A 25,254-nucleotide genomic window follows, 5' to 3' on the forward strand; every position below is an offset into this window, starting at 1 on the left:
TCATCAAACGGATATCTGCGTTTCTGCGCTGGAGGTAACGAACCCTTTCTCTCAGGTTTTTTCCACTCTTTATTGATAAGAGCCTGGATTTTTTCATTGAGCGGGAAGACTCTGCGTTTTTTCTGCTCCAACCCACTGAACATAATTTCCTCCTTGGAAAGTTGGGGTCTCGGTTCCGTTATGCCCATCGTCCCTCTGACCGCCTTGACCAGCTTATCTACTCGTTCGAGGGGTAGACAGAAACGGGCGGTGTCCTCATCCGAGGAAGAGGATGACGCAGCTGAACCGGAGAAAACTTCCTCCTTATCCTCTTCTACTGAAGAATCGGAGAGTAACGGAGCTTTGGATTTAGAGCTTCCTCCTTGAGCAAAACCCTTTAAGGATTGTCTGACCTCCATTCTGATCATCTCCTTTAAGCTGGTGGTCATAGTAAGGGATTCCTCCGCCACCTGAGGGGGGTAAGTAAAGCAATCTAATCCCTGTATATATAATGCTCTCCCCCTCTCCCCTTTTCTGAGACCTCACCGTCTGCTGTATACAGGGGCCACATAACTTTTTAGGGCACGAATCAGGTAGGGGAACCCCGCAGATTCCACATTCCCTGTGTTTCGCCTTCCCGGCACATTTCTTCCCCTATAATGGAACATATGAGGGGAATCATGTCACTGAGTGAACTTTCACGAAGATCACTTACCAGCGCTGCCCAAAGAAAAAGTACCGGAATACGAGGGGGATTTCTCCTGGCTGACGTTCCAGACCCCTGTCTGGAGGTGCTTTTGTGGCCAGACTCACTGCTCCTTCTGTCGCGATCCTTCTCTTTAGGCTTCTGGGACACCTCTTCCTGAAGCTGCACGTGCTCGTCCTCCATCTTTACCAGATATGAGGCCAGAAGCAAGGGATCACGATCCGGAGTTCTTTTTATAGCCCCTCCTCCGGTCAGCAGCTGTGCCTAGCGCTCCCCTGATTGATCTTTCCGGCCTCCCCCTGGTGCAGGCGGTTTTCTCTAGGGCTGAGAGCGCCGGCGACGCTATACCGGTGGGCGCCGCCATCTTGGATACACTGCGCATGCGCAGGACCCTGGAAACCCGGAAGTGACTGCCGACTCCTCCCCCGACGTCACCCGGGCTCCCGGCGCTTTACCATCAGCGCGCAGAGCGGCGAGGACGCCGGACAGAGCCGCAGCACCCCGGGTTGCGCCCCCAAGCGCCGCCGCACACAGAGACCCCAGCCACCTTCAGCAGGAGGAGACCCCAGGGAAATACTCACCCGGCGCTGGCTTGGAGACAGGACACCACCGGCGACCGCTCCCTGCTGAAATGCCACCGCCATGCAGCCCTACCAGGACCATCGTGGCATCATCCAGGAATTCCGCACCGGCCGAGGTAGGAGACCCCCTCGCTACCTGAGTCGGCCGGCCGGCCTGGGATCCTCTTGTAAATTCTGTAGGATCCCGTCCCATTAGGAACAGGAAACCAACTGATGCGTGGGAGAGGTGCCGCCCTTTTGTATCTGTGGGTTTCCTGTTCCTAAAGGGGCGGATCCCCTCTCTCGTGGTGCTGTCATGGGAGTCCGAATAAATACCGTTATCGGTAAGTAACTACACTATTCTCAGTCGCCCATGACAGCACTACCAGAGAGAATTGCAGAGATTATTGCTTTAGGGAGGGACCACAGCCTGCAAGACCCTTCTTCCGAAGGTTAAGTCAGACGAAGAGGCCAGGTCTAAGCGATAGTGCCTAAAGAAGGTTGAAGGTGATGACCAGGTGGCCGCTTTACAGATTTTATCTATTGGTACCTCCGACCTTTCGGCCCAGGAGGTCGCCATAGCCCTTGTAGAGTGTGCCTTGAGCCCTTCCGGCACTGCGTTTCCCGTGGATGAGTATGCCAGGGCTATCGCATCAGTTACCCAATGAGCTATAGTGCTTTTGGAGGCTTTGAGTCCTTTTCTAGGTCCCTGAAAACAGACAAAAAGACAGCCTTCCTTCCTACACTGTTGGGAGGATTCTAGGTAATGTATTAAACACCTTCTCACATCTAATGTGTGGAATTTTTTCTTTTTTTGATTTCTCGGGTTTGGGCAGAAGTAGTAAGGATTATTTCCTGGGACCTATGGAAATTGGAAGCAACTTTGGGTAGATAAGCAGGGTCTGTTCTCAATATTACCCTATCCTCCATGATTTGCGTGAAGGGAGGATTCGCAGACAGAGCCTGGAGGTCACTAATTCTACAGGCAGACGTTAGGGCTGTAAGAAGGGCCGTTTTGTGAGATAAGATTTTAAGTGGTATCGAATCTATGGGCTCAAACGGTGGTTCTGTCAGAGCTGATAATACTAAAGCATTAAGCTACTTACGGGTAGCGGCATTTTTCGGAGGCCCATGACAGCACCACGAGAGAGGGGATCCGCCCCTTTAGGAACAGGAAACCCACAGATACAAAAGGGCGGCACCTCTCCCACGCATCAGTTGGATTACAGAGCCTGAGAGGACTACCGCAGTTAATGACAAGCAAACACAATATTGTATACAATTAAACACAATGACTTTAATAAAGTAACACACGTGAGAAGATAACATTTCTTCTTTAAATTATTTAGTTGATTATAAACCCAGGATGTGCAACCCCATGTGAAAAGGGAGGGAACTAAGGGTGCTGTCATGGGCCTCCGAAAAATGCCGCTACCCGTAAGTAGCTTAATGCTTTATTCGGACTCCCATGACAGCACCACGAGAGATTTACAGAGATGTAAGCCATTTTTAGGGAGGGACCACAGCCTGTAGCACCCTTAACCCGAAGGTGAGATCTGAGGAGAACCCCAAGTCCAACCTATAGTGTTTAAAAAAGGTGGAAGGGGATGACCATGTGGCCGCCTTACATATCTGGTCGACCGACACTCCAGACCTCTCTGCCCAGGATGACGCCATGGCTCGGGTGGAATGTGCCCTCAGATTCTGCGGAGCTGGACCCCCACCTGTCGTGTAAGCAAGAGAGATAGCCTCCCTAATCCACTTAGCAAGTATGTATTTTGATGCTCTAGCCCAGGGGTCAGGAACCTTGGCCCTCCAGCTGTGGGAGAACTACAATTCCCAGCATGCCTCAACTGCTGCAAGTTGCTAGGGCATGCTGGGAGTTGTAGTTTTATAACAGCTGGAGAGCCGAGGTTCCCCACCCCTGCAGTCTAGCCCCTTTCCTTGGACCTTGGAAGGACAGGAATAGTGCATTATCCTTCTTCCAATCATTAGTGACCGAGATATATTGAAGAAGGCATCTCCTGACATCTAAGGTATGGAGCTCCCTTTCTTTAGGGTTAGAAGGATTAGGGATAAACGAAGGTAAAACTATCTCCTGCGATCTGTGAAACTGGGATACTACTTTTGGTAAGTAGGCTGGGTCCGGTCTAAGGATAACTCTATCCTGGAGAAATTCTGTATACGGGGGAAGTCTAGAGAGTGCCTGGATGTCTCCTATCCTGCGAGCTGATGTTATAGCTACTAGGAAAGCTGTTTTGAGAGACATCCTGACTGAGGCTTCATTCAACGGCTCAAAAGGGGGCTTTGTCAAAGAAGAAAGGACAAGATTTAAATCCCATGGTACCATTTTGTTTCTATAAAGTGGTCTAATTCTACCGACCGCCTTAATGAATCTCGACACCCAGTAGTTTCCCGCAATATTACATGAGAACAGGGCCCCAAGTGCAGAAACTTGTACTTTTAATGTGCTTGTGGAGAGTTTTAAACTCTAACCCTCTTTGCAAAAATTCCAATATTTGACGTATTGGTACACCATCATTAATATTAAATTCTGAGGAAGTTAAGAACTTTCTCCAGGTTCTGGAGTAGATTCTTGTTGTTATTGGCTTTCTACTTCTTAAAAGGGTATCGACTAATTTAGGAGAGAAGCCTTTATTTTCTAACAATGACCGCTCAAACTCCAAGCCGTCAAATGAAGTCCCTTCACTTGTGGATGGAGTATCGGCCCCTGGGAGAGTAAATTTGGGATGTCTGGAAGTACCCAGGGATCGCCCACTGACATCGTCCTGAGCCATGAAAACCAGGTTCTCCTGGGCCAAAAGGGAGCAATCAGAATGAGTCTCGCACAATCTTCTCTGACCTTCCTCACCACTAGAGGTAGTAGGTTCAGTGGCGGGAAGGCGTAGGCCAGAGAAAAATCCCATTTTATGAGGAATGCGTCCACTGCCAGTGGATTTTCCCTGGGGTTTAGGGAACAAAAGTTTTTTACTTTTTTGTTTTCTCTTGTGGCAAATAGGTCCACCACCGGTTGACCCCACAAGCGTACAATCTGTTTGAAGATGTCTCCGTTTAGAGACCATTCTCCTTGCTTTAGAACATTGCGGCTGAGAAAGTCCGCTTTTATGTTGTCTTTTCCTGTGATGTGCAGAGCAGTCAAAGATTGTAAATTCTCTTCTGCCATCCGGAGGAGACGATCTGTGATCTGCATCAGAGCCTCGGAGTGTGTCCCTCCTTGATGATTTATATAGGAGACTGCCACCCGGTTGTCTGAGAGGATCCTGACGTGGTGGCCCTGCAGATACATGAGGAGGTTTTTAACTGACAATTCGATTGCTAATAATTCTCTCTGATTGGAAGAGGATGTTGAGTATGGTTCCCATTGGCCTTGCACTACAATGTCATTCATGTGAGCCCCCCAACCTGAGGAGCTGGCATCCGTAGTCACAACCCGGGACACGTCTATCATCCAGGGAACACCTGCTGACAAATTATCCCTATCCAGCCACCAACTTAGGGATTTGAGAGTCGCTGGTTCTAGCGTTATTTTTTCCTCTAATACACCCCTCAAGATCCTATCCTTAACCAAAATCTCTTTCTGGAGGGATCTAGTGTGAAAGTGTGCCCACCTTACCGCTGGAATGCACGATGTGAGGGACCCCAACAGGGACATAGCTTGCCGCAGGGTCATAGAGGGTGTATTTACTGCTTTCAGTACCTGATGCTGAATCTGAGATAGTTTGTTTTCCGGAAGATAACACTGTTGTGTAGTTGAATCTAGTACTAAGCCCAGAAACTTTTGAATTTTTTGAGGCTGTAATCGAGATTTTTCAAAATTAATTATCCAGCCCAGGCGTTCCAACTTAACCCTAGTTAGTTCTAGTTGGGACAAACAGTGTTCTACCGAGTTACCTATTATGAGGAAATCGTCCAGGTATGGGACAATAAGGACATTAGATTCCCGCAAGTGAGCCATCACCTCTGCCACTATTTTTGTGAATACTCTAGGGGCTGATGTTATACCGAAAGGAAGAGCTCTGTACTGAAAATGATAAACAACCCCTTCCATTAATACTGCTACCCTCAAGAACTGCTGGAAATCCACATGAATAGGTACGTGGTAATAGGCATCCTTTAAGTCGACTACCACCATAAAGCAGTTTTTGAACAGTATCTTTATTGTTGAGCTGATGGACTCCATCTTAAAGGTATGCTTAACCAAAAAACTATTAAGATGTCTGAGATTTATAATGGTTCTATACGAGTTATCAGGTTTTTTAATAAGAAACAAGGGAGAATAGAATCCTTTCCCTCGATCAGTCTCTGGAACCTGTGTAAGAACATTTTTAGAACAGAGAGACCAAACTTCTTCTTCTAGAGCAGATTGTTCTAGGGGATTAGAACGTAAGGGCGTTAACATAAATTTATCCCGTGGGGTATGGCAAAACTCAAGAGTAAGACCTCGAGAAATAGTATCTTGCACCCAGACACTATTCGTGATCTCTGACCATTCTGAACCAAAATGTAAAAGTCTGCCCCCCACCGGGGCTCCTAGTCATTTGTCCTCCTTCTTCCTTTCTTTTGAGGAACGACGGAACATATATCCCGTACCTCGTCTACGTCTGTCGTCCCACCTAGACCGATCCCTTGAAGGTGAAAAGGTACGCTTCCCTCCGCGACCGAACCTTCTTTTATTAAAGGGACGACGGTAGGACCCCAGCAGGTTGGGGAACTTCTTTTTGTCATCTCCCGCTTTCTCTAGGAGATCATCTAAGGTGGGCCCGAATAGGTACTCCCCTTTACATGGAATGATGCAGAGTTTTGATTTTGACTGTATATCGCCTGGCCAACATTTCAGCCAAAGAGCCCTTCTGGCCGCATTCGAGAGACCTGCTGCCCTAGCAGCCATTTTGACAGAGTCAATAGACGCATCTGATAAGAAAGCAGCTGCTTCTTGGATCAGTGGTAAGGCAGTCAGGATAGAATCCCTTGATGCACCTTCTTTTAACTGAGTCTCTAATTGTTCCAACCAGACCATCATTGATCTGGCTGTACAGGTTGAAGCCACCGCAGGCCTTAAAGAACCGGCCGCCATCTCCCAGGTACTTTTTAGAAAGGTATCCGCTTTTCTATCAAGGGGGTCCTTAAGGGTCCCCATGTCCTCAAAGGGGAGAGAGGCCCGTTTGGCCACCTTGGCTATTGCCGCATCCAACTTAGGGGCCTTTTCCCAGTTGGTGACTGCAGGATCATCAAACGGATATCTGCGCTTCTGCGCTGGAGGTAAGGAACCCTTTCTCTCAGGTTTTTTCCACTCTTTATTGATAAGAGCCTGGATTTTTTCATTGAGCGGGAAGACTCTGCGTTTTTTCTGCTCCAACCCACTGAACATAATTTCCTCCTTGGAAAGTTGGGGTCTCGGTTCCGTTATGCCCATCGTTCCTCTGACCGCCTTGACCAGCTTATCTACTCGTTCGAGGGGTAGACAGAAGCGGGCGGTGTCCTCATCCGAGGAAGAGGATGACGCAGCCGAACCGGAGAAAACTTCCTCCTTATCCTCTTCTACTGAAGAATTGGAGAGTAACGGAGCTTTGGATTTAGAGCTTCCTCCTTGAGCAAAACCCTTTAAGGATTGTCTGACCTCCATTCTGATCATCTCCTTTAAGCTGGTGGTCATAGTAAGGGATTCCTCCGCCACCTGAGGGGGGTAAGTAAAGCAATCTAATCCCTGTAGATATAATGCTCTCCCCCTCTCCCCTTTCCTGAGACCTCACCGTCTGCTGTATACAGGGGCCACACAACTTTTTAGGGCACGAATCAGGTAGGGGAACCCCGCAGATTCCACATTCCCTGTGTTTCGCCTTCCCGGCACATTTCTTCCCCTAAAATGGAACATATGAGGGGAATCCTGTCACTGAGTGAACTTTCACGGAGATCACTTACCAGCGCTGCCCAAAGAAAAAAGTACCGGAATACGAGGGGGATTTCTCCTGGCTGACGTTCCAGACCCCTGTCTGGAGGTGCTTTTGTGGCCAGATTCACTACTCCTTTTGTCGCGATCCTTCTCTTTAGACTTCTGGGACACCTCTTCCCGAAGCTGCACGTGCTCGTCCTCCATCTTTACCAGATATGAGGCCAGAAGCAAGGGATCATGATCCAGAGTTCTTTTTATAGCCCCTCCTCCGGTCAGCAGCTGTGCCTAGCGCTCCCCTGATTGATCTTTCCGGCCTCCCCCTGGTGCAGGCGGTTTTCTCTAGGGCTGAGAACGCCGGCGACGCTATACCGGTGGGCGCCGCCATCTTGGATACACTGCGCATGCGCAGGACCCTGGAAACCCGGAAGTGACTGTCGACTCCTCCCCCGACGTCACCCGGGCTCCCAGCGCTTTACCATCAGCGCGCAGAGCGGCGAGGACGCCGGACAGAGCCGCAGCACCCCGGGTTGCGCCCCCAAGCGCCGCCATACACAGAGACCCCAGCCACCTCAGCAGGAGGAGACCCCGGGGAAATACTCACCCGGCGCTGGCTTGGAGACAGGACACCACCGGCGACCGCTCCCTGCTGGAATGCCACCGCCATGCAGCCCTACCAGGACCATCGTGGCATCATCCAGGAATTCCGCACCGGCCGAGGTAGGAGACCCCCTCGCTACCTGAGTCGGCCGGCCTGGGATCCTTTTGTAAATTCTGTAGGATCCCGTCCCATTAAGAACAGGAAACCAACTGATGCGTGGGAGAGGTGCCGCCCTTTTGTATCTGTGGGTTTCCTGTTCCTAAAGGGGCGGATCCCCTCTCTCGTGGTGCTGTCATGGGAGTCCGAATAAATTTAAGTCCCAGGATGGAGGACTTTTGATTTTTATGGGCCTAGAACGTACAGCGGCTTTAATGAACCTTGTTACCCATGGGTTAGTGACAATACTATCATTGTATAATGCCCCTAAGGCCGCTACCTGCACTTTTAAGGTGCTCACCGAGAGGCCCATATCTAAGCCTTTCTGTAGAAACTCTAATATTTTGACCACTGGGACCCCATCTTGTAGTTTTACCCCAGAGGTGGACAGAAACTTTTTCCAGGTTTTACCGTAGATTTTAGTTGTTACTGTCTTTCTACTTTTTAATAGTGTGGACACTAAATTATCTGAGAAGCCCTTTGCCCATAGCAGTGACCTCTCAAGTTCCACGCTGTCAAGTGGAGATTTGCTGACCGAGGGTGGAGCACCGGTCCCTGTGATAAGAGGTCCGGAAGGTCCGGGAGAACCCAGGGATCGGTGACCGATAGCATCCTCAGCCAGGAAAACCAAGCCCTTTTGGGCCAGAAGGGGGCTATTAAGATGATTCTCGCCCTGTCTTATCTTCCGCAGAACTGCCGGGATAAGTATATGAGGGGGAAAGGCATATGCAAGACCCTGAGTCCAGGGAATCGAGAATGCATCCAGTGCCCGGGCGTTACCTCTGGGGTTCAGAGAGCAAAATTCCCTTACTTTTCTGTTTTCTATACTGGCAAAAAGGTCTATTACCGGGACCCCCCAGAGTTTGGTAATCTGATCGAAGATGCCTTGGTTCAGAGCCCATTCCCCCTGTTTTAGCTGGGTACGGCTTAAGAAGTCTGCTTTTTGGTTCTCTACGCCCTTTATATGTAATGCCGAGAGGGATAGGAAGTGGTCTTCGGCTAAGGTGAAGATTTGGGAAGTGGTCTTCATTAGGGCTTGGGATCTGGTCCCCCCCTGGTGGTTCAGGTAGGCTACCACTACCTGATTGTCCGAAAAAACCTGGACATGATGCCCCCGCAGGTTGGGAAGAAAAAATGACAGGGCATGGCTCACTGCGCAAAGTTCTTTTTGATTTGAGGATACCTTGTATTCTTGATCTGTCCAGACCCCCTGAGTAACACTGTTGTCCAGGTGAGCTCCCCACCCCGTGGGACTGGCATCCGTGGTAACTACTCGATGTATATCTATCACCCACGGAACCCCCTTTGATAGATTGTTGGAATCTAACCACCAGTCTAGGGAACGAATAGCCTTGAGGGTTCCCTGTCAGGGACAGGAAACAAAACTGACGCAGGAGAGAGGTACCGCCCTTTTTATCCTGTAGGTTTCCTGTCCCTGATTCCCTCTCTCTGGTAGTGCTGTCATGGGCGACTGAGAAAAGTGAAATTCCGGAGGAACAAAACAAAACACTAAATTTATAGGGGTATGCTACATTAGAAAATAGCGCAGAGTAGCTTAAGAAGAAAAAAAGTTTGGATTTTGGGGTCGGACAACCTCTTTAAGCAGCAGATACTTACGGGGCTGAAAACATTGCAAGTAATAAATTACAGAAACATAATGTGGTTATTGACTTATCTCATTTAAACACACACAGGACATTAAAAATAGAAAGGGAAAAAGTCCAGAGACTTGAGACATCTGTTGTGTCGGTGGCTGGACAGCTGACAGCTCCTGAAGGTTCAGAGTAAACAAGGTCACAAGCTGACACAAGAGGCCGGGACTGCTAACACTTCCAGAACCGCCGTCATCTACAAGAAGAACTTTATGGGGACACTAATTAGCACTAAATATAACTGACCCTCGGTGCTGTATTTCTTAGGCTGTGTTCAGATTTGGATAAAAATACTTTGATAGGTAAACTGCCAGCCACTGGGATGGAAACCAAAAGGATCCCACTTTAGTCACTGGAGACCATCGGGAATTACTGGTTTCCATTGGGAGAGGAACTCGGATCTTTCGTCGTTTTATTATAATGGATCAGAACAATGGAAATTATTAAACAAAGATCTAAATAGGAGCACAGCAAAGTGATCCTCCACCCCTAATGCTACGTGTCACAATCATCTACACAATCAATAAAAGGTTAGATAGATATGAAAGGGAAGCCACCATCAGGAAATCCCGTATAGAGGTGCCTCCTGTCACGGTAATCCTAAGGGAAATCTTTCTCCTTGTAGAGAGTGCCAAGCTGTGGCACAAATACTTGTAGGCCATGCGATGCTCCTCTGGGAGATAAAATATGCAAATAGCCTCTTAGCCAAATCAGGCTTGTTGCTTTGCGCTAATGTGGGGCAAACACCCTGAAACATGTGTCTGTGAATGGTGTGTTAGGTTTCACTTCTTATCCTAAATCAAGTGGAAAGGCAAGTTAAAGGGTCAATATTGCCTTTAAGGATTGCTACTTCCTATAATTGGTGGTATTTAAAAATAAACACAAATATCTGATTTAAACAATAGTACATTCCCTTTAAGAGGTGCCTTTACCGCATAAGACAAATACCTGGTAAGGGACTTTGGACATTTACTTATTTAGTCTCCTGAGGACTGAAGTGGCTCAAAGCTGTGTCATCTGGTTGTGACTGCTGGAGGGCATAGCCGTGGGGTTTAATGACAAGTCCAGGGGAGCGACGATACGACCTTCACAATGACCTCTGAATCATGAATCCATTCTGGGCCCATGTACACAGACCTATAATTAGGAGTGAATGTCCCGATTATCAGCTTCTCTGAATGGCAATCACCAGAAGAATGACCAAGATGCATGTACGTCACTTGACATGATATCTGTAAGCAAGCTTTAAAATTATCGTCCTGTGTAAACAGCACATGTGCTGCCGAGAACACGATGTGCTAAGGGAAAGCTCGACAGTAACGGCTAATGCTCGTAGTCGGCCTATCTAAATGGGCACTAAACCTGCCATCTTAGGTCTCCTTCACATGGCCGTTTTGTGCCTTTTTTAAGGACCACGAATACAGACAAACACACCCAATGTATTCAATGGTGGTGCTCACGTCAGGTTATTGACATGGTCCATGTGAAAATCCCTCAGACATGTCAGGTTTTGTTGTTTTTTAATCAGTATGGACAGAATGCGTGCCGCACTAGCACGCACTGATGACACAAGGACAATATCCATCAGCGTCACACGTACCGGAAAAAGTGGGACAGTTTGCGCTGTTCCCAGGTACCGGCTGCTGAAGGCAGCTCTCATCATTGTCTCCTGGCGGTGCTGAGATCAATGCGACCAGGAGACAATGATGGGAGTTGTATTCAGCAGCTGCTGTGAATGTATCATTTTAGACCACATACGCCTATTGGAGATGGGAAGACATGGCCGACTACGTCTTGATGCCCACTTCAACAGACGAAAATGACGCACAACAGAGCACATGGTGACTGTCTACATCATTAAATTCAATTCCCGTCAGCGTACACACCCAAATCTGCGGGGGTTTTAGACATGAGCCCCAAAGGAGACAATGACCGTAGGAGAAGACGCTTTGTGAACGCAGCCTAACAATGATGTTAAAGGTTTGGAGTACAAATTAATACGTACGGTCGTCCTAGGAGGGCTCCATCATAAGAGACACATGCACAGGGTGAACATTTTACCTTTATATTACTATACATGCTGAGGACATGATTTTGTGTCACTAATATAAAGTATTTCAGGTTCTCCTCCTGCACTTAGAGCAGTCTTCCTCACCGACTGCACAGCTCATGTCCTCAGAATGGCCGCTAGTGGAGAAGCAGGAGACCAGACCTGACCGACGGGTCCCGTCACATTGATGATCTCTCGGTGCTAGAGATTGAAAGAGGTTTTTCAAGTTAATTAATACGCTGCTCTCAGTCACCAATTAGCTGAAAGTAAATCATGTATATGCACCAATTTGTTCTCCACCATTGCAGCACCGCGTCCCGGTCCCTCCCATTTACCCTTGTTGCAGCGGTGTCAAACCTTACACCCCATGATGACAGCAGCAACCACATAACTCCTGGGTGGTCTTGTGCCATATATCACTAAGGGCAATGATTGACGAACATGGAGAATCAGATATGTGGCGGTGGATAGCGGGGATTACGTTACCCGTGTTTGGTGGCTGGGGGAGGCTTTTTAAATATTTTGGAAAACCACTTGCCATAATGTATACAAGTACTTCATTTGCCCACTGCTAAGCCCGGGCTGAATATTGATAACCACTTTAAAGTAACATAGGTGCCGATTCATCAAATAGTTTTCCCCCCAAATTCTCCAATAAAACTGATTAAAATGTTGCAGCACTTTTGCACAACTCAGTTGCACAAAAAACAACAACAAAAACAAAAGTCATGTAAAAAAAAGCTTATAACCTGAAAATATGGGGTTAACCTGCAGATTAATAGAGTTCTGCATCTGCCCGATACCCACACAGAGAGCCCCGCTTTTGGGAAGAAAGGAGCTTTATTCTTCCTGGCAGGCTCGAACATTCAGTCATGGTGAGTGGTGGCTGTAACCGCAGTGACTGACAGCTGGTTCAGCATTAGCGCCGGCTGTCAGTCAGTGCAGGGGCGCGGTTAGGCTACGTTCACATTTGCATTGTTGGGCGCAGCGCCGGCGACGCAACGCAAAACGCATACAAAACGCATGCACAACGCAGCGTTTTGTGACGCATGCGTTCAATTTTGGCATGATTTTTGGCGCAAAAAAACTGCATCATGCAGCGTCGTCTGCTCCCTGACAGTTGCGCCAAAAATGAAGCATGTGTCACAAAACGCTAGACAACGCATGTCCATGCGCCCCAATGTTAAATATAGGGGCGCATGACGCATGCGTCGCTATGCGTCGCCGAACCTGCGCCCGACGCAACGCAAATGTGAACGTAGCCTTACAGCCACCACTCACTGTGACTGAGCAGTGACTGAAGCTGCGTCAGCCAACCCCTACGACTGAAAGCCTCAGCTGGTCAGAAAGCATAAAGTTAATTTACTCCTGGCAGCGGGGGATGTGAGTGAAGGCGCAGGACAGGTTCAGAACCTTAAGGTACTGTTACACTAAACGACTTACCAACCATCACGACCAGCGATACGACCTGTCCGTGATCGTTGGTAAGTCGTTGTGTGGTCGCTGGGGAGCTGTGACACAGACAGCTCTCTCCAGCAACCAACGATGCCGAAGTCCCCCTGCAGCACCTGGGTAACCAGGGTAAACATCGGGTTACTAAGTGCAGGGCCGCGCTTAGTAACCCGATATTTACCCTGGCTACCATTGTAAAAGTAAAAAAAAACAAAAAAAACACTACATACTCACATTCTGATGGCGCGCTGCTGCCGAGAGCTTCCCTGCACTGAATGTGTCAGCGCCGGCAGTCAGCTCTGCTTTACGGCCGGCGCTTTACGTCCGGCGCTGACAGTCAGTGCAGGGAAGCTCTCGGCAGCGCGGCATTAGCAGCGCTCCTGCCGAAAGCAGTTTTAACCCTGTGGACGCCGGGGGACGTGACAGACATCAGAATGTGAGTATGTACTTTTTTTTTTTTAACTTTTACAATGGTAACCAGGGTAAATATCGGGTTACTAAGCGCGGCCCTGCGCTTAGTAACCCGATATTTACCCTGGTTACAAGTGAACACGTCGCTGGATCGGTGTCACACACGCCGATCCAGTGATGACAGGGGGTCATCAGCGACAAAATAAAGTTCTGGACTTCTAGCTCTGACCAGCGATATCACAGTGGGATCCAGATCGCTGCTGCGTGTCAAACACAACAAGATCACTATCCAGGACGCTGCAACGTCACGGATCGTTGCCGTTCTCGTTGTAAAGTTGCTGAGTGTGAAGGTACCTCTATTGACCTGTAGATTAACCCTATTTATATATACAGTTAAGTCCATATATATTTGGACAGAGACAACATTTTTCTAATTTTGGTTATAGACATTACCACAATGAATTTTAAACAAAACAATTCAGATGCAGTTGAAGTTCAGACTTTCAGCTTTCATTTGAGGGTATCCACATTAAAATTGGATGAAGGGTTTAGGAGTTTCAGCTGCTTAACATGTGCCACCCTGTTTTTAAAGGGACCAAAATTAATTGGACAATTGACTCCAAGGCTATTTCATGGACAGGTGTGGGCAATCCCTTCGTTATGTCATTCTCAATTAAGCAGATAAAGGGCCTGGAGTTGATTTGAAGTGTGGTGCTTGCATTTGGAAGGTTTTGCTGTGAAGTAAACATGCGGTCAAAGGAGCTCTCCATGCAGGTGAAACAAGCCATCCTTAAGCTGCGAAAACAGAAAAAACCTGTCAGAGAAATTGCTACAATATTAGGAGTGGCAAAATCTACAGTTTGGTCCATCCTGAGAAAGAAAGAAAGCACTGGTGAACTCATCAATGCAAAGAGACCTGGGCGCCCACGGAAGACAACAGTGGTGGGTGATCGCAGAATAATCTCCATGGTGACGAGAAACCCCTTCACAACAGCCAACCAAGTGACCAACACTCTCCAGGAGGTCGGCGTATCAATATCCAAATCTACCATAAAGAGAAGACTGCATGAAAGTAAATACAGAGGGTTCACTGCACGGTGCAAGCCACTCATAAGCATCAAGAATAAAAAGGCTAGACTGGACTTTGCTAAAAAACATCTATAAAGCCAGCACAGTTCTGGAAGAACATTCTTTGGACAGAAGAAACCAAGATCAACCTCTACCAGAATGATGGAAAGAGAAAAGTATGGCGAAGGCGTGGTACAGCTCATGATCCAAAGCATACCACATCATCTGTAAAACACGGCGGAGGCAGTGTGATGGCTTGGGCATGCATGGCTGGCAGTGGCACTGGGTCACTAGTGTTTATTGATGATGTGACACAGGACAGAAGCAGCCGAATGAATTCTGAGGTATTCAGAGCCAAACTGTGTGCTCAGATCCAGCCAAATGCAGCCAAGCTGATTGGTCGTCGTTTCATACTACAGATGGACAATGACCCAAAACATAAAGCCAAAGCAACCCAGGAGTTTATTGAAGCAAAGAAGTGGAATATTCTTGAATGGCCAAGTCAGTCACCCGATCTCAACCCAATTGAGCATGCATTTCACTTGTTAAAGACTAAACTTCAGACAGAAAGGCCCACAAACAAACCGCAACTGAAAACCACCCCAGTGAAGGCCTGGCAGAGCATCAAAAAGGAGGAAACACAGGGTCTGGTGATGTCCATGAGTTCAAGACTTCAGGCAGTCATTGCCAACAAAGGGTTTTCAACCAAGTACTAGAAATGAACATTTTATTTAAAATTATTTCATCTGTCCAATTACTTTTGGTCCCTTTAAAAACAGGGTGGCACATGTTAAGGAGCTGAAACTCCTAAACCCTTCATCCAATTTTAATGTGGATACCCTCAAATGAAAGCTGAAAGTCTGAACTTCAACAGCATCTGAATTGTTTTGTTTAAAATTCATTGTGGTAATGTCTATAACCAAATTAGAAAAATGTTGTCTGTCCAAATATATATGGACTTAACGGTATATATATATATATTTTTTTACTTGACAGATTCCATTTAAAGACACTTAAATCGCCTGCAGACGAGCGACGGTCCGAGTTTGTACATCCCTACAGATCGCTCCATAGATCCCCGAGAAGTGTGCAGCTCAGAGCAGAGTACAGAGCTACAAAGTCTATGCTTCCTATCGAATCTGTACTCCGCTCAGACATGAGCTGTGCGCTTCTGCCTCCTGATCTGCGCACCGCTCTATTGATTGATCAGTGGAGATCTTAGTTCCTAGACTCCACCAATCTGCAGGCGATTAAAGTGCCTGCAAAATATGAAAATGAATAATGGTGAAAGTTTAGCTACTCTGAGTCTGGCACACATTACTGGCGTACAAAACAGCAGCCTTGATGAATCAGTATTTTACCCTGTTAATGATCTCAGAAGACCAGTGTAACTTAGTGCACAATTGATGTTCTAGATCAAAAAGAGTTAAAAATACAAGACTCTTCAACCTTTTACAGACTCATTTACAAGGGAGGAGACACATTACTTGTTTGTCAAGAGCCACGCCAGTGCCTGATGTGTTACACCCAGTACACTAACCTGACGTCCCAGTCTGGAAAAACTGAGTCTGCACAGCGCTGATGCCAGGCTAAGTCTCTGTAGCACAGTTTCCAGCATCTGCTCTAGGCACCACCATCATCACTGACCGACAATATAAGATCACTGCACGGGAAATATTGAGTGACGTTAGCAAGTATGAATTGGGAAACGGCTGATGCATTTAACCCGAACCATGGGCAGCATGAATCAGATACTGGCTTCTTTCATTTCAGCTAGGTATGATTGTCCGATATGTTGCAACATTTCAGAGACATACCGGTCCGGGGGCTATGTCACTCACCTGACCGTTGCCCGGCAGCTGCCCCTCCTGGGGATCAGACTGCATTATCAGCTGCCCCACCTGGGGATCAGACTGCAGTATCAGCTGCCCCTCCTGGGGATCAGACTGCAGTATCAGCTGCCCCTCCTGGGGATCAGACTGCAGTATCAGCTGCCCCTCCTGGGGATCAGACTGCAGTATCAGCTGCCCCTCCTGGGGATCAGACTGCAGTATCAGCTGCCCCTCCTGGGGATCAGACTGCAGTATCAGCTGCCCCTCCTGGGGATCAGACTGCAGTATCAGCTGCCCCTCCTGGGGATCAGACTGCAGTATCAGCTGCCCCTCCTGGGGATCAGACTGCAGTATCAGCTGCCCCTCCTGGGGATCAGACTGCAGTATCAGCTGCCCCTCCTGGGGATCAGACTGCAGTATCAGCTGCCCCTCCTGGGGATCAGACTGCAGTATCAGCTGCCCCTCCTGGGGATCAGACTGCAGTATCAGCTGCCCCTCCTGGGGATCAGACTGCAGTATCAGCTGCCCCTCCTGGGGATCAGACTGCAGTATCAGCTGCCCCTCCTGGGGATCAGACTGCAGTATCAGCTGCCCCTCCTGGGGATCAGACTGCAGTATCAGCTGCCCCTCCTGGGGATCAGACTGCAGTATCAGCTGCCCCTCCTGGGGATCAGACTGCAGTATCAGCTGCCCCTCCTGGGGATCAGACTGCAGTATCAGCTGCCCCTCCTGGGGATCAGACTGCAGTATCAGCTGCCCCTCCTGGGGATCAGACTGCAGTATCAGCTGCCCCTCCTGGGGATCAGACTGCAGTATCAGCTGCCCCTCCTGGGGATCAGACTGCAGTATCAGCTGCCCCTCCTGGGGATCAGACTGCAGTATCAGCTGCCCCTCCTGGGGATCAGACTGCAGTATCAGCTGCCCCTCCTGGGGATCAGACTGCAGTATCAGCTGCCCCTCCTGGGGATCAGACTGCATTATCAGCTGCCCCTCCTGGGGATCAGACTGCAGTATCAGCTGCCCCTCCTGGGGATCAGACTGCAGTATCAGCTGCCCCTCCTGGGGATCAGACTGCAGTATCAGCTGCCCCTCCTGGGGATCAGACTGCATTATCAGCTGCCCCTCCTGGGGATCAGACTGCATTATCAGCTGCCCCTCCTGGGGATCAGACTGCAGTATCGGCTGCCCCACCTGGGGATCAGACTGCAGTATCGGCTGCCCCACCTGGGGATCAGACTGCACTATCGGCTGCCCCACCTGGGGATCAGACTGCATTATCGGCTGCCAGGTTTTGTCTCCTGGACCATGTGCCGAGTTCCCACTAGTGTTTTTAGATTTTGTTTCTTGCTTCCAATTCAGAAGAAAACTGAATGTGTGATTCTGAAGATTGTCCCAATGTCCTCTCTATGGCACTTCAGGTCTGTTACGTTTTATTTTAAACAGAAAAAATATCGCACTTAATTCAGTATAGAAAAAAGCAAACTGAATGAAACAAACAGACAACTTTAGTTAAAGGGAACCTGTCACCAAGAAAATGACGTCCAGTCTGCAGGCACGTTAGGCCAGGTTAACATTGTGTACAACGGACTGCACAACACAAGTGCCTTTCAAATATCGCGTTAAGCGATCGCGCTAGCTCAGATGCTCCATCTGCACTAGCGGTGACGGACCCCGAAGCGCTGTAGACCGCATCCGAGGGTCCGTCACAGAATGACAGCACATCGCTAACGCATGCCGATTATGACATGCGTTAGCGATGCGCTACATAATGGCAGTCAATGAGTGCGCTAACGCATCCGTTACATAGCGTTAGTGCCGCTATGTAACGGAAGCCGTCAGCGCATTGCCATTGACACAATGTGAACCCAGCCTTATAGAGCAGGGGGATCAGAGCAGATTAATTTTTCCGGGGAAAATAAAAATACCAAAGACTCCGTATAACCTGTGATTTCATCATTTAAAGAGGTTGTCTGGTCCAAATCAATAAGGGTATGTGCCCACGTTGCAGATTTTGCTGCGGATTTTTCCGCAGCGGATTTGGAAAATCCGCAGTGCAAAACCACTGCGGTTTTCACTGCGGATTTTCACGCGGTTTCTTCTGCGGATTCCTCTGCGGGTTTTCAACAGCACTTTCCTATTGGTGCAGGTTGAAAACTGCTGCGGATTCCGCAGAAAGAAGTGACATGCTGCGGAAAATAATCCGCAGTGTTTCCGCGCGGATTTTTCCGCAGCATGTGCACAGCGTTTTTTTTTTCCCCATAGGTTTACATGGTACTGTAAACTTAGGGAAAACTGCTGCGGATCCGCAGCGTCAAATCCGCTGCGGATCCGCAACAAAATCCGCAGCGTGTGCACATGGCCTAAGTCTGCAGTCACGCTGTGCGACTGCAGACTTATGAATCCCCCCAGCACACACACTGTGGGGATTTAGTGGAGGGTAAGTATGTGTTAAACATTCTCCCGGCCAGAGCCGGTCTAATGGGCGCAGTATTCAAGTGTATGGAAAGCGTGGCTGCGCCCACTGGCCAGGAGTATAACTCACACATACTCTCCAGTCCTGACTCAGAAAGTCACACATAGTGACTGCAGACTATCAATTTGGAAAGGACAACCCCTTTAACCCTCTATTTCTGGGATAGTGGTTCTACCAGTGACTGACAGCTTTCATTGTGTAACCGTGTGTATAGAGATGGCTGTCAGTCACTGGTAGGACCACCCACTGGGCTGAAAATGCTTAAAAACACAGGTTATAGTGACCCTATCTTCACAAACCGAAGTATCAATGCTCTCAGCACCCCCCATGCTCTATAACATGGTGCCCTCAGATCGGACGGCATTTCATGGGTGACAGGTCCTGATGTTAATGGAAAAACTCCAGAGTTTACTATTCAGATTTCCTTTTGAATCCATTTGCATTCATTTTTTTGCTTTATGTTATATAAGGCTATGGTCACCAGAGCGTTTTTTGGTTTAACCTGATACTTTGTTTGTGTTGTAATATATTACAACACAAACAAATGAAAAGTATCAGTTTAAAACAAACAAAAAAGAAAAACCGCTCCAGTGACCCTAGCCTTACTGTGTAACTGACCCATTCCAGGGGGTTATATGGGTCCCAGAATACTCGTTTTTTATTTACTAATTTCTTTTTATTTATTTTTTTTAAATCTAGTTTACATAAGTCAGCTCCAAAACCCTGTCCCCTATGAAGGATTTCAGACACTAATCTGGTGAGCGGTGGAGCTTTTCTAAGCAATCAGGCATGCAGACATAACACAGGAGAGGCGGCGTGTACAAACATGACCACTGATCGCAGCACCGCAGTTATCTGGAGCTTCACACAAATACACTTTCAGAACAAGTCACAGATTTGTATTGGTAAAATGCTGAGTTTTAGGAACGGAGCGGACTTACGTGATCACAGCAGAACCCACTGCCACTTCTTATAACCACCAACTACAGGCGGCCATCTGCAGTCACAGAGATTAATCAGACCACGACGGCTAATACAAGTTGATTAAAAAAAAAAAAAATTGAGAATCACATCAGGTATAGAGGACATAGCTTTTCTATAGACCCCTACATAATAGACGAATATGAAGGCGAGATCAGGCTGAGCCCACAACGGTGGACAGAGAAAAAAAAAAGTAATACGTTTATTAGAAGGTCTATACATTGTTATAAATGTCTAATTTTATAGAGTATGCCGCAGACTAAAACCAGCATATAAAAAGCCAATCTTAGTAATTTACTGCAAATTGTTGCCAATAAAGTATCAGAATTACTGCAACCTCAATATTTCCCAATAAGGCTACTTTCACACATCAGGTTTTTGCCATCAGGCACAATCCGGCGAGTTTTGAAAAAAATCGATCCGTTTTTTCCCATAGACTTGTATTAGCACCGGATTGTGCCTGATGGCCTTCCATTTTGTCAGTTTTTCACCGGATCCGGCGGCCGGACAAAACAGACAGATGAACGTTTTTTGTGTCTGGCTTTGGCAAAAACCATGCTGTCTGGCTTTTTCTACAATGGAAGCCTATGACGGATTCAACTGCACATGCCCAGAAATGCTATTCTCTTGCTCTCCCACTCTCTCCCAAACTCCATCCCCGGGTTTTTTAAAAAAAAAACGGATCCAGCAAAAAAAATCGGATCCGTTGCATCAGTCTTTCACAATTTGCAAGTTCCAAAAACTCGCCGGATCCTGCCTGATGGCAAAAAACTGATGTGTGAAAGTGGCCTAAGAAACATTTTTGCACTTTTTATTGCCACTTCTATGAGAAGCACTCCCAGCGACTTATTCCCTGAACCAGTCCATGCACTGTAGGTACATTAATACACTTCGTATCCATGGAGAACATGCTCAGATATTGTGTTATCCGAGTATCTTGGACGTGATCGAAAAATAAGTTTGAGTCCCTACAGCTGTTACAGAGCCGCAACACATGCGGGGATTGCCTAACAAACAGGCATCAGGCTGTCCAACAGCTATGAATCATGCAGCTGCAGGGACTTGAACATATTATTCGAGCATGCCCAAGATACTTGGATAACACCTTATCTGAGCACGTTCGCTTATCACTAATACTTACCAATAGCCATCTTCCACTCTCCCCCCTCCCCAGAGTCATACAAGGACCTTACTTTGGAGAGGGGCTATTTCACAATGTAGGCCTGTTCAGTCTTAGGCCGGGGACACACTTGCGAGTGTGATGTGAGAAACTCATGCGAGTCTCACATCAATACCCTGCACTCAGGCCGGAGCGTGCAGCTGCATGTTTTTCTATGTGCCGTGTATTGATGCGAGTTTCTCGCATCACACTCGCAAGTGTGACCCGGCCTTAGAATGAGGCTCCATAGACTTACAACAACTGCCAATCCACACATGAACCCTTTTGTGGTCCAAAAGTCAGAATTTAGAGGTTGTCCACTACTTTTTCATTGATGACGTTTCCTTAGGATAGGTCATCAATGTCTGATCATCCGGGGTCTTTAACCCATCACCACTGCCGATCAGCTGTTATCGGCAATGGAAGTACTCACTTGCTGAGCCGATACGTCTACTGTTTAGCTCCACTACAGGGTATTACACATCCGCCTCATATTGATTTGAGTAGGAGGTGGATGCGTAGTACCAAGTTGCAGCCACTACCAGAAGACAGCCAGCTCCGTGAGTATTTCCATCCAGCGGCCCCCCGACAACTATAACAACTGATTAGCTGGAATTCCGGGTGTTGGACCGCGGCCTATTTTGAAGATAGGTCATAAGTGAAAAAGTAGTGGACAACCTCTGTAAGTCATGTGACTTTGATATAAATACTTGTATGCCACAAAATGACAAAAGTATTCTAGGAGTGATACCTTTATTGGCTGACTAGAAACATTATATTTTCCAGCTTTCAGAGCACAGACACTTCTCCTTCAGGCAGGATTACATGACTTAGAAGAGCGGAACGGATCAGGAAACTAGGGAAGACGTTGATGGATAAGAATATTAATGCACCTTTACTACATTACATGGAGAGTGACAGAATAAGGACAAAAAAAAATGGTGAGTGTTTCTTCTTGAAAAGCTGATAGGACAGATCTGCACTTAGGCTAGGCTGCCATACATGCTCTACACTGACAGATATTCACAAGTGTGGTAGGCAATTAATAGTACTATTACTATAGACTTGTGTATGTCTGAAAAATACAGACAATATCAAGACAGAGGCCAGAGTCTAAAGAGACTCCGCCGGCCTCAAAAACAGTGAGCGTCTCCATCTCTGTAGGGCTTTGCATTGAAATTCTGTTTTTTGGGGGCATTCCAATGGAAACCATGATGCAGAGCTCAGCAATGAGTGATGGTTGTGTGTGAATCAAGCCTTATTATTATAGCCTTTTTAGTTCTTTAAATCCAGGAATAAACACTACATGGTACATCTAAAGGACAAGCCGGATCTTTCTATCCATAGAGGACCTCATATTCTGAACATCAGTTAGTACTTGAGATTCACTTGTCTTGGTCCGGTCAAAAATATACCCGTTACCCAATCCAGTAAGTGTCTATCCTCTAGCAATTCCAATCATGTGAACACGGTCACATCAAATCCAATGCAACTCAATAGTTCATGGAGGCCGAGGTCTGACCCATCCTGGGTACAAGAACACTGAGCTACTTGTCCAGCCACTAGCCTCAGATTAATGACTGCTAAGTCTGCTGACTTCTGAAGCAGACCATGTCAGGAGCACCCATGCCCAATCCTTCCATCCCAGGAGAGATCAGCCATGATGTGTACATGATCGTCAGATACAGCATCTCCGAGGGTGTGTGGGGTCACAACATCGGCTGCACAGATCCCTTATGACTACACTGCGTGGCTCTGGTTTACGCTGGATAACCCAGTTAGCCAATTCTGCAGCCAGGAATAGAATGTGAAACACAGAGGCTACAGAAGCCAAACATCTTAATGAAACCCATCAGCAAATGTTGTGGGCAGCCCAAAATACATGAAAGATAAAAAAAAGAAAAAGTCCCAAAGTTGTCCATATACTTTAATTGGGCAATATCTGCAGCATGAATGGACATGCTGGGAATGTCAGATCTGCAGCCCAGGTAACCTAACAAGCAGAGAAGCTCGGCAGCGCGTACATGAGACTTCAAAGTCTAACACACAATGCTCGGTAACTGCAGACATCAGTGGATTGTCCATCCAGATTTTCTAGAAAATCCAAAGCATTTATGACCTGTGGGAATGTGCTCTGACGGGATTACCCTGTTGCTGTGGTTTCCCAGGACTTTAGTAACGACCCAAACTGTGGCCACGTTCAGTATTTGGTCAGTATTTTACATCAGTATGTGTAAGCCAGAACCAGGAGGGGAACGAACAATCAGACAAAAAGTAAAACAGAGACATGACACCACTTTATTATTATTTGTTATTACAGCGCCATTTATTCCATGGCGCTTTAAATGTGGTATAAATAATAATAATAAAAAAAAAAGTACAGTAATCAAACAATACAAGTCACAATGGTACAGGAGGAGAGAGGCCCCTACCCGCGAGGGCTCACAGTCTACAACCACTTCTGGTTTTGGCTTACAAACACTGAGGTAAAATACTGACCGAATACTGAAGGTGTGAACTTGGCCTAACAGTGTTTCCAGCAGAAGCCCCCTGGGGTCGGCACAGCAATATCTACAGTTTTAGGTTACAGAGGCTTGTTCGGACTCCTCCTCTCCTAATCCCCGGCTGCAGGGCCTGATCTCCAGCAGAGTTGTGCACTGCCAGGCTGAGACCCTGTGTGGCCAGAGACCCTGTGTGGGCAGAGACCCTGTGTGGGCAGAGACCCTGTGTGGCCAGAGACCCTGTGTGGCCAGAGACCCTGTGTGGCCAGAGACCCTGTGTGGCCAGAGACCCTGTGTGGCCAGAGACCCTGTGTGGCCAGAGACCCTGTGTGGCCAGAGACCCTGTGTGGCCAGAGACCCTGTGTGGCCAGAGACCCTGTGTGGGCAGTGCCACACCTGGCGTATTTGCTGCAGATTCTGTTGCTCAGTCCTTTGTAAGTATTCTCACTGCACCTGAATGGGGTTGATAATTGGGATGGAGGCAGAACTTTCTGCAGCAAATCTGCATGATGTGAACAGAGCCTCACAGCCCTCGCTGCACACTCCGGTGATCAGAGGGTCCCTGTCCCCCTATTACACACATCATGCCCCTGCAGTGAGCCCTTCTGCTGCTGCTGGGGAGCCACTGCCCGCAGGGTACTCCCAGTATGCAGCTGCAGGAACAGAAGCTGGGAGTTGTAATCCGACCCCACGTCACCTGCCTGCAGCGTGTAACTTCCCGGTACATGCACCTATGCAGTGACGAGGACTCACCCCGTGGACGTGGTAGCCCTCATTGCCTCCATCCGCGGGCTCCGAGCTCAGTGACAGCCCCATGTCGTGGAGCGGACGGTAACTGCCGGGACAGGAGCACAACCCGAGCCGGGGACACGCACTGCACGACTACACGCTCGCCAGGCCTGCTAATCAAGCGCCGATGGGGCAGGGTGGAGACAATCTGGGATCGACTGCAACGTCTGGCGGGTAGTGACGTCACGTGACAACAGGAAGCGGGCTGGTAACTAAGGACGCGCACAGAGCGCTGCACTCTACGGGGGCTGTGGAGAGGAGCTTGTAGTCTGAGGGGGTCACAGCAGGCGCAGTATATAGGGGGAGTCATAATCCCACCGTACATTATACAGGCAGGGATCGTGCATGCACCAGAGCCTGCGGGAGGGACCCCAGCCTAATAATAGCTGACAACTGGAAGGAAGGAGATGGCGGATACAGATCCTGAGATGATGGTGAGCACTTTGTAGCATACATCATTATCACTGGTCAGGGAGGCAGCCTGCAGCATGCTGGGAGTTGTAGTTCCCCCCAGCTGCAGGTTGCTGACCCCTGAGTTGTGTTTTCAGAGCACATCTTGTCTGTCACCTAATAGTTGATCGGACCCTCCAATAGTAGATGTGGGGAATGTCTCCATTGTACAGGGTTATTCCCAGGGTGGTAAGCTGCCATCTCAATATCATTGGAGTGTCGGACCCCACCGATCTGACATTGGGGGCCTCTCCTGAAGACAGATCACACATGAATAACTCAGCCCTGCAATAGTAGATGTGGGAACGTCTCACCTGTACAGGGTTATTCCCAGGGTGGTAAGCTGCCATCTCAATATCATTGGAGTGTCGGACCCCACCGATCTGACATTGGGGGCCTCTCCTGAAGACAGATCACACATGAATAACTCGGCCCTGCAATAGTAGATGTGGGAACGTCTCACCTGTACAGGGTTATTCCCAGGGTGGTAAGCTGCCATCTCGATATCATCCGGGTGTCGGACCCC

The 25,254-nt window shown here is 48.0% G+C and overlaps 2 protein-coding genes across 3 annotated transcripts in view; one reads left to right on the forward strand and one right to left on the reverse strand.

The window, feature by feature from the left end:
- Window positions 1-24,431, reverse strand: part of GORASP1 (golgi reassembly stacking protein 1) — a 42,133-nt gene extending 17,702 nt beyond the window's left edge. Inside the window, exon 1 of the mRNA XM_077268678.1 lies at window positions 24,243-24,431. Within this exon, the coding sequence (XP_077124793.1) occupies window positions 24,243-24,305 (63 nt within the window). The 5' untranslated portion in view covers window positions 24,306-24,431. The remainder of the gene's footprint in view (window positions 1-24,242) is intronic.
- Window positions 24,351-25,254, forward strand: part of TTC21A (tetratricopeptide repeat domain 21A) — a 92,144-nt gene continuing 91,240 nt past the window's right edge. The window contains exon 1 of one of the 2 annotated variants that reach the window (XM_077268677.1): window positions 24,351-24,486. Coding sequence is in view for 1 of the 2 variants with exons in the window: in XM_077268676.1 (XP_077124791.1) it covers window positions 24,686-24,712 (27 nt within the window). In the remaining variant the exon portion in view is untranslated. Of the gene's footprint in view, window positions 24,713-25,254 lie in introns of both variants that reach the window. The other variant, XM_077268676.1, reaches the window with a different exon arrangement.

The sequence above is a fragment of the Ranitomeya variabilis genome, chromosome 6 (genome assembly GCF_051348905.1).
Source record: "Ranitomeya variabilis isolate aRanVar5 chromosome 6, aRanVar5.hap1, whole genome shotgun sequence".
Lineage (NCBI taxonomy): Eukaryota > Metazoa > Chordata > Amphibia > Anura > Dendrobatidae > Ranitomeya > Ranitomeya variabilis.